Below are 10,306 nucleotides of genomic sequence, written 5' to 3' on the forward strand. Positions count from 1 at the left end.
CAGCAAGAAATTTTTCACAACAGGGGGTTTTTCACTGTAGCAAAGTTGATCTCAGATCTAAGCACACACACACCCACACACACAAATGTATGTGTATACGCACACACAAACGTATGTGTACTCTATTTTTATTCCAATAGTGCATAAGTATTATACTTATGCACTTAAAGTATACTTAGAGTATGAGCACACTTATTTGACACTTCATATTGTCAGTGTAGAAAGAAAAAAAGGGAAAAATTGCGAAATTTACGATCAGCATTCACTTTCATTTACATCAATTTCTTGGATAATGTCTTATTTTGCTTGCTCCGTCTTTCATTTTGATCACTTTTACCCTCTCTTCCAGCATCAGAGCTCTTCTTGTCTTCGCTGCTTGACATCCAAAGGTCCGTTTTGTAGCCATTTTAGCAATGCAACGTCCATGCTCGTCTGAATCTAACAATAACAAATACTCCCGGTGGCTTTTCTTTCCACCATCTCACTGTCTCTAACTCGACCTCCCCTCGATCGCCACCCAAGACAGCGTTGCTCAGCTGATGTCATGCAATGAACTTTTAAAGCCAGCCACAGGACGCTTCGAAGTCCTCGATACCCATAGTTAGCGCAATGGAACTCGCCTTCTCTCTAATTAGCACTCCAGTTAGCGGAAGGTTTTTAGCATGATAACAGGTAAAGCATTCCAGGAAACGTCTGTTTACTCGACTGCCCGTCGAGCCCCCATTATTTGTATGTCCGTCGAGCCATAAGCAATTTACTCTGAGCAGCTAATCGGATGCATTCCACTCATCTTCTATGGATTGAGCTTCAGTATCTACACACATAGACAGTGAGGTCCCTCTTGGCCAATTGGAGGCCAGGATGATGCTCGGTAAGCCAATGGCAGAGCAGCTATGTGTATGTTGCGTTCAGGAAACTCGCAGCTGTGACCGAAATAAACATCATTCACTATGTAAACCAGTGTGGTGGTTGCTGTTGCCGTTTCTGAACGAAGCAGTAGAGGTCGCTGTTGGATTAGACTTCGTTGTAGTGAATGTCTTCGCGAGGCTGGAGCAGAGAAAATGATTTCGTATAACGCAACAGTTTTTTTTCGTCGTATGGGGGGCAGGAGAATGGGAATGGTGTTAATGCATGAAGATTTTTTCACATTAGGGGGTATTTTCGCCCATGTAGGTTTCGTTCTAGAGGAGTTTCACTGTACCTTCTCTTGTCATATTTCTCTCTGGCACTTTGTACATGGTTGCTATCAACATCAATACAATACCATCTCGAAATCATATTCAATTGCTGATTTAAGGCGCCAAGAACCTGCACGTTAATAACGTTGTCATTTTACGACACGGCACAAGTCTCCGAAGTTGCCAGAGTGTAAACATCAACGTCTCTGGATGTGCACAAGACATGAGGTGCATTCAAGTGCAGTCGGACGTTTCCATCGCAGGAAGGAAAAACAAGTTTTTATTTTTTATAAGGTTGATATCTATAATATATTAACAAATTCCCTGTTACTTACTGCCGAATTTACCTGGCAACAGTCGAATAAGGGTAATTTTGTTTCCACTTCAAGCACCGTTTATCATAGAATGCTATACATTTTATTGGTGAAAAGCAACGTTCATACCTTATTGAATAGCAACAACAAAAAAGTAACAACAGTCAAGGAACAACTGCATTCCTGATATTTACCACACTGAGGAATTACACCACCGAAGTGTGAGTCTGGCTGGCTGGATGGATATTTTGATACAGTGATGACAACTCAGCTTTCATCTCAGGCCTTGATAACGTTGTAATGTTTGTACATGCTGCGTTCACAACGCAGCGGCAGCGCACAATGTTTTGTTCACAGCCTTACTTCCGATATCTATATCGTATCGTAATTGCGATATTTGGCCAAGTATTGCTTGGGATTGGATCGAACCTTACTTCTCGGTGTCTCTCATCCCTACTGCCGAGTTCCCCCCGCAAAGAAATCGCTTGAAACAACAAAGAAAAGCGCGTGTGCATATGTCATGAATGAAAGCGTGGCTTAGCTTTGTTCAAATAAATGACCAGTCGCCTCAGTGCAACTCTTACAGGGTGCATGTTACTCGTTCGCCATACCGCGAATCATGATTTGAGTGACGTGAAAATGTTTCTGTTTTCACCACTCCTTGGTGGAAGGCCCCAGGGTTGGATGAGCTTTGGATGTTCTTGGGCTGCCCTGGTTGACATGCATACGCAACATCTCATGACAGACAGCTGGTGCCCCCCCCCCCCCACACACACACACACAATTTTATGGAAATTTTCTTGTTATTTGAAAGTAGAAAATGTTTTCAATCGCCATTTCCTGTTGCCATTGCACTGCCAAATATTTTTGGTGAGTGTAAAGACATTGGTGGTCTCTTTATAAACACATTGGCTAAACCCCGGTGGAACGAAAAAAAGACATCGTGGACAAGACAGCGATTGTTTGTAGAAAAATATATATTTCGACAGAAAAAGAAAAGAAGAGAAAAGAAAAGAAACATACAGATTTCTGGAGAGCGTGTCCATCCGACCTCGAGCGTCGTGTCGCCTCAACAAACTCACTTATCTGTTGTCATGGAAACATACAGATATCTGGAGAGCGTGTCCATCCGACCTCGAGCGTGTGTCGCCTCAACAAACTCACTTATCTGTTGTCATGGCTAGACTAGCTTAGTTGTTGTCATAGATCAAAGCTCTTTGATGTGTAACGTCCGTTGCGTTAGCACTGATTGGTTGAAGCCAAACGACGTGCACGTGCGTACATGTCCACGCTGACACACGCACAGCCGAGAGCAGCGGACTATCAACTGCTGAGTCGCGCTTCACTCGAGTAGCGTCGCTACAAGTGTTTCAAACAAAAACAAAGGTGAAAGGTCCTTTTGAGTAATACTGTATTGGCCCGAATATAAGACGGCCCTGATTATACTGAACCACAGCAACGCGCTGAACAATGTAAACAATTGTTTGTGTGGCCAAAAGAATCGAGCACGTAAATGTTCTTGCAAAGCAAATGAATTTCATGCTTGTGTCGACGAGTGTTCTTTGTTACAAACACTCTGAAGACCTCCGTTTTCTCCACCCTTTTGCTTATAATAAAAGGTTTGCATAAAGGTAGGTGTTATTGATTGATCAATCAATAACTCTTGCTGTTGTTCATGAAAACATTCAATTAAAAATATAAGTGTACATTGATGGAATCCTGTACAAAAAAACGTTCAAAATATATGAGTGCATGGATGGAATCCTGTGGAATGGTTTGCAACTAACAATGCTGCAGATGGCCTGCCGATATAATGTGCGAAGTAGCCTACAACGCAACAGAACTACCTTAGCAATAACAATGTTGGACACCAGTCCACTACGACGTGTGCTCTCAGTGCGAACAGGAATACATGGGCCAAGTAGATAATTCCCATCCTGCGCAATTCACAGCACGGCACAGCATCAAATTTCAAACAGTAACGCTGGGCTAATAACATCAGGCTATAAAATTTACCATTTTTCCGATCTCGATGTGTCTCGTCTCCACTCCATGTCTGGCCGTTTTGGCACAACATTTTACACATCCTGAGCATCTTGGTCGGACATGTACAGTCCACCATACATCTTGCCAACAACCTCCTCTTTTTCCAACTCTTCAACCACCTGTGTTTGTATTTTTATTACTGCAGTTTTTAAGGCCAGGGGAAACTGCACTGATTGAAAAGAATTATTCACTGTGAGTGAATACATGTGGTGCTGTGCAATCAAAAAGTTTTGGAAAAATTGTGAAGTCAGCATATCAGGACAGCAGGTTGTGAATCGTAACTCGGAAACAATTCCTTTCAAAGTTGTGTAGTTTAAAATGTTCAAGATGAAGATGGAAACCAAGATGGCAAAAGTGACATTGTCAAAAAAATATCTGCATTTTATCTGTGACAGAGGCTGCAAAGTCCTTGCATGATTTTTATTTATTTATTTTTTGACAGCAGTTCAGAAGGGACTGATGCTGTGGGGTTTGTCAGTCTCTCTCAAACAGTGTACGGGCATTATTACTGTTTTTCTTGATAAGATGAATGATTGTCTTGCATTTTTCAATTCCTGGTTGGAGATGTGAAGACTTTATATACTGTATGTCATAATGAAACTGCATTTTGGTTTGTCTAGCATTCTCCCTTTTTTTAGCTTTAACCAGCGCAGCATTTCTCCATGTGACTTTTTCCTGAGTGACAAAACTTTGGTCTCAATTGAGGCTGTGGAATCCATTCCAGTCAAAACTTCATAACAGGTGAAACATTTCCAAGGTCATGAATAGAAGCTGAGTGCAGGCTTGATGATGCTGCAAAATCATGAGTGAATAGTGCAGTGGTTCTTAACCATCTTAGAGGTACCGAACCCAATCAGTTAATTTGCATTCACCGAACCCTTTATTAGTGAAAAATAAATCTATATATATATTTTTCAAAATCAAGACATAAAAAAAAATTTTTTTTTTAAACAGAAAAAAGTAAATAAAATTTCAAGACATAAGTATACTTTTTAAAAAACAAAAATTTATTGTACAACATACTATCACGACAGTCACATGCTGACTACTGAGCAAACTAAATTTCCCGCAGCACTGATTGGACAAGCAATGTTATGTGATAATCTGCAGCCAGGGATGGCCAAGCGGGCGTGTCATAATTAATTGACATGTTGACTCGGGTGTGTCTTACCCTCCATGGCAGAGTCTCCGTCGAACTCCTGAGACCGATTCACCGAACCCATAGGGTTCGATCGAACTCAGGTTAAGAACCACTGGAATAGTGTGAGTGAACAGGTGCTTTCATCAGTATAATGCTTTCTGATTTCCTCTGCTCCACTTTTGTTCAAATTAGAATGGGTGTTTTTCAAAAAATAAAACTAGCGGTCAGATATTGCAATATCAGTCACCACAACATCTAGAATTTTAAAACCTATGGAGCTAATTTGAGCCAATATGTGCCACTTGTTTTGCATTAAATCTGTCATATATTGACATATCCCCAAATTGTCCAGGTGGTTTAAGAACTATTAGGCATTTCCATCTTTCAGATTGTCGACATGGTAGTTAAAATCACCCATTCAAACAACATATTTAAATGCACACAAAAGACAATAACTTGGCAAAGTCATTTAAAAAATGACTTTGTTGTATCTCAGAGGTCTGTAAATGATTACACATGTTGCTGGAATGGAAAATTAGGACTGAAGAGCAACATACTCAAACTATGGGAGTCAAACTTCCCATAAGATATTTTCTTGCATTGGAGGTTGTTACTGAACAACTCCTTCGTTATGAAACTGAGGTTTGGAATGATGGACTCGATAAGAACTGCTGCGCTGTTATTTGATCGAATAGGAACGACTCTGGAAAACCTCCTTCGTCTTTTACCTACATAGATGTCAATTGACACACACGTTGGGCCCAGGCTTTTTCTTGGGAAAGTCAGGAATATTTGCCTTGAAACCCAAATTCAGTGCACATCAGATATCAGAACTGAAAATATTTTTTACTGCAGCTTTGACGTTAACTCTGTCACTTATTTTCTTGTTTAAGTCCCCATTTGGACGCTATCCTTGAATTTATCTTGACTGATGCTTGGTTTCAATAATTTAATCTACAGTAATTATTTTGGCTGATTTTACTATGATTTTTGCAATGTCTTAATATATTGTTTCTCTTTCTGTCATGCTTTTAATGTTTTATGTATTTTGAGTTGTCTTCTACATGAAATATAAAGAAACTTACCATGCCTTAAAAAATATAAGTAAAGGTACTGTGTCCCTGAAATAACCTCTTAAACCTTAATACTGTATTTATAATGTATTCTGTGTCTTCAGGCTTTCAAAGAGATGTTGTATGCGGCTCAGGACCAGGCCCCATCCATTGAAGGTATTTTCTTTCTCACTCTCGCACTGTCACTCTCACATATGCAGCACAATAATACTTTTTTTTTTTGGTGCCAGTAATTATAATGCGCAGGCTTTATAGGTTACTTTGACTAAATTTAAGTGTATGGCACACCGTTTTAACACATTTTTAATATGTTGTATAAAACACTGTAATAGCCATGTCGCAATGAATGGTTCCTCATTGATAGAGCATTTCATGGATTTTGAATTACTCTCCAAAAATTTTCCCCGCTTGTCGCGCTCCACTGGCAAATCAGCAGGGCTGGCCGCAAAAAGAATTCATAAAGTGCATTCGGTTTGGGACATTCCACAAGTCAACAAGCTAACTGGGAACAGGTGGGTGCCATGATTGGGTATAAAAGAAGCTTCCCTGAATTGCCGTTCAGGAATACATTTTAAGAAATTTAAGAATCTCAGCATCTACGATCCATAATATTATCAAAAGGTTCAGGGAATCTGGATGAATCATTGCATGTAAGCAGCAAGTGCAAAAAGCAACATTGAATGCCGTGACCTTCGATCTCTCAGGTGAAACTGCATCAAAAACTAACATCAATGAGGAAAGGTAATCACCACATGGGCTCAGGAACACCTCAGAAAACCAGTATCAGTAAATTGTGTTTGGTGCTACATCCATAAGTGCAACTTAAAACTACTTTGCAAAGCAAAAGCCATTAAACAAAAACCGAAAACTCCAGCAGCTTCTCTGCCCATGAGCTCATGGATTGATGGAAAGTGGAAAAGTGTTCTGTGGTCTGACGAGTCTACATTTCAAAATTCCATCCATCCATTTTCCGATCCGATTTATCCTCACAAGGGTCGCGGGGGGTGTTGGAGCCTATCCCAGCCGTCTTCGGGCAGTAGGCGGGGGACACCCTGAACCCGTTGCCAGCCAATCGCAGGGTACACATAAATGAACAACCATTTGTGGTCACACTCACACCTAGGGACAATTTAGAGCAGGGGTGTCCAAACATTTTGCCAATGTGGCCAGATTTTATGTAGTATAAAATGTGTGTGTGTGTTGGGACCTTGGCTGACGTTCTTTACATTGAACAATATATTTAAACAAATTTTAGTCAGCCATTCTGTGTTTCACATTTGCCTTTTTATTTTAATTTCAACAATCTTAAGCATGTCTTTTGGTTCATTTGAAACATGCATATCACATGCAACTGAATATTCCTGTTCCTCTTGTTTGGGTTTTCAGGCTCTGGACGTCAAGTAGTTCTTCGGTAATGTTCATTTCAATGTGCACTCCACTCAAAAAAAAAAGTAAATGTGCTGTGTCCAAGATGTTTGTGCTTTCGCCGCAAGCCAGCAAAAAAAACAAAATAAATAAATAAAAAAAAAGTCAAACTCCTTTCCTCCGTCTCTCAATTGTCTTTTGATGGCCGATGCTACTTCTTCAGTCCTGCGTACTTTGGCAAACTCTTGCTGCTTCCCAGGACAGATTTTCTTCACCATAGTCATCACGCAGTCTTTGATAAATTCACCTTCGTTGAAAGGTTTGGAATGCTTTGCGATCAGCGCTGCTACCTCGTAACTCGCCACTGTGGCGTTCTCATTTGACTCTTGGGCTCTTGCGAAATACTGCTGCTGTGAGATTAAACTAGCTTCAAGCTGCTTCAATTTCTCAGTGCGTTCAGTACGTGTCTTGTTTGGTTATATAGTTGGACATTATACTCTTTAAAAACAGCCACTGTCGCTTTGCAAATGAGGCAGTTGTTGCGTATTTCAGTGAATGAGTAGTCCAATTTCCATCCATCCTTGAAGCGTCATCCCTCGCAGTCAACTTTGGGGGAGTAAAGTGTTACATGGGGTGATGTCGCGTAGAGTGCTGCTGCCCTGCAGTGGCCAAATAGCAGTTAGTGTTTTCGCTCTAAGATGCGTGCGTGCGCATTGCGCACAACCTGCGCAGGCCAGACATCACTGATTTTATGACAGAGGCCGAGGGCCGGATGAGGGCCAGACATCACTGATTTTGACAGAGGCCGAGGGCCGGATGAAATTCGACAACGGGCCGTATTTGGCCCCCAGGCTGGACTTTGGATAAGATGGATTTAGAGTGTTCCATTAACCCTCCATGCATATTTTTGGAATGTGGGGAGGAAACCGTAGTACCTGGAGAAAATCCACGCAGGCCCGGGGAGAATTTGCAAACTCCACACAGGAAGGCCGGCGCTAGGATTGAACCCTGCACCTCCGCACTATGAGGTCAACGCGCTAACCACTGGACCACCGGGCCGCCACACACATTTCAAATTGTTTTGGGAACTTGTGGACGGCCTGTCCTCCAAGGCAAAGCGGAAAAGAACCATTGGACAGTTCTGGATTCAAAATTGAAAATCCAGCATCGGTGATGATATTGGTCTGTGTTATTTCCCAGTGGCATTGGTAACTTGCACATCTGTGAAGGCACCAATAATGCTGAAAGGTACATGCAGGTTTTGGAGCAACATATGCTGCTATCAAGCAACGTCTATTTCACGGACGCCCTGCTTATTTCAGCAAGAACAACGCCAGACCACATTCTGCATGTGTTACAAGAGCGTGGCTTTGTAGTAAGAGTGCAGGCACAAGACTGGCCTTCATGCGGTCTGTACCTGTGTTCATTGAAAATGTGTGGTGCATTACGAAGCATAAAATAGAACAGCAGAGACCCTGGACTGTTGAACAGCTGAAGCTGTACATCAAGCAAGAATGGGAAAGAATTCCATCTACAAAGCTTCAGCAGTTAGTCCTCAGCTCCCGAAGGTTTATTGAATGTTGTTAAAAGAAAGAGTGACGTGAACATGACCCTGTCCATGCTTTTTTGGAACCCGTTGCAGCCATAAAATTGATTATCATATCATAATAATAAAAAATGATTACTGTGAAAAATAATGTTTATCAGTTAGAACATTATATTGTCTTTGTAGTCTATTCAATTAAATATCAGTTTAACAAGATAGTCGTCATTGTATTGTGAATTTATGTTTAGAACAACATCCCAACTTAATTGGATTGCATTTGTAGTTACCATAGTATGCTGTAATCCAATATTTAACTGCATTTCATTGTTCATACATACCTGAGGTGGTCTTATCGACAATGGTTCAAACTGAAAATTTACTTTTGGACCGGAAAAAACGTTTATTAATGCCTTTGTCTTATCTTGAGTGCTGACGAATGTTTCATTTCTCTTCATGTAGTGACAGATGAGGACACCGTTAAAAGGTATTATGCAAAGTTTGAAGAGAAGTTCTTCCAGACATGTGAAAAAGAGCTGGCCAAGATTAACACATTTTATTCAGGTAATATAATTATGTATATATTGACATAAATTGTGCATAATACTGGTCTGACAAGTTTTCCACATAACTGTTCCACAGGGCATTTCATTCTATAAACTTTTATCCCTCTGTTTTATTTTCCTCTGCCTTCCAGAAAAGCTGGCTGAGGCTCAGCGGAGATTTGCGACTCTACAAAATGAATTGCAGTCATCATTGGATGCCCAGAGGGAGATTGTAACGAATGGGCGGGGTCTACGAAGGAGGAAAACAGTCTTTACCCTATCACAGCAAGAGAGATGCAAACACAGGAATATAAAAGACCTTCAGCTGGCCTTCTCAGAGTTCTACCTCAGTCTGATCCTGTTGCAGAACTACCAGGTATTGAAACACAAACGACACACGAAAATGTTTTGTTTCAGACTGGGTCTTCTTTATTATGGTGTTCTGTGACACCATCATAAAATGTCAATATTTAGTTTATGTTTGAGCAAGGATAATAACGAGTAGTTTCCAAATGTATGGGACAAAATACTTTGAGTGGAACTCTTGAAGTTGAGCAGCATCTTCTCTGTGATGCTTGTCAACTTATCTCATCACATTCTTGCTTACCCTGAGTTTTAAGTTATTTGTTCCAGTGAAATAATCATAAAGGCAGCACAGGTAAGGTTTTAAGTCAAATTTTTACTTAATTAACTGCCATAAGGGCATCAGTGGAAGTTAACCTCACTCATAATACAGGGTGGGCCAAAAGTTTCCATACATATGGTTTTTAACACTTTTTTTATGTTTTAAAATGCCCTAACTAAATTACCAGTTGTTTGATGCCATCTACGTATGCACAGTGTCGAAGTACAAACATAGTAAAACACTTTCCAAGTGCTCATGTGGAAAATTGTGAGAGTGAGACGGGTAGTGTTTGTATTTTGCGATTTGTCCGCTGCATGTGCTGTGTTCTACATTTGTTAGATTCAGATTCAGAAAACTTTATTTATCCCCGTGGGGCAATTAGAGTTGTGCGAGAGCGGCTTATAGTAGAGACAGTAAGAGCAAGGAAAGGCATAGGATAAGAGTAGCTTAGCACTTGAGGTCTTGAGGTAGTGGCT

At 40.7% G+C, this 10,306-nt stretch overlaps 1 protein-coding gene across 3 annotated transcripts in view; it reads left to right on the forward strand.

Annotated features, from left to right (window-relative positions):
- LOC109521336 (xenotropic and polytropic retrovirus receptor 1 homolog) overlaps window positions 1-10,306 on the forward strand; it is a 71,841-nt gene that overhangs the window by 4,739 nt on the left and 56,796 nt on the right. For all 3 annotated transcript variants that reach the window (XM_019879153.1, XM_019879154.1, XM_019879155.1), the window contains exons 2-4: window positions 5,857-5,908; window positions 9,123-9,224; window positions 9,358-9,581. In XM_019879153.1, the coding sequence (XP_019734712.1) occupies window positions 5,857-5,908; window positions 9,123-9,224; window positions 9,358-9,581 (378 nt within the window). The remainder of the gene's footprint in view (window positions 1-5,856; window positions 5,909-9,122; window positions 9,225-9,357; window positions 9,582-10,306) is intronic.

Source organism: Hippocampus comes, unplaced genomic scaffold, assembly GCF_001891065.2.
Source record: "Hippocampus comes isolate QL1 unplaced genomic scaffold, H_comes_QL1_v1.1 scaffold85, whole genome shotgun sequence".
Taxonomy (NCBI): domain Eukaryota; kingdom Metazoa; phylum Chordata; class Actinopteri; order Syngnathiformes; family Syngnathidae; genus Hippocampus; species Hippocampus comes.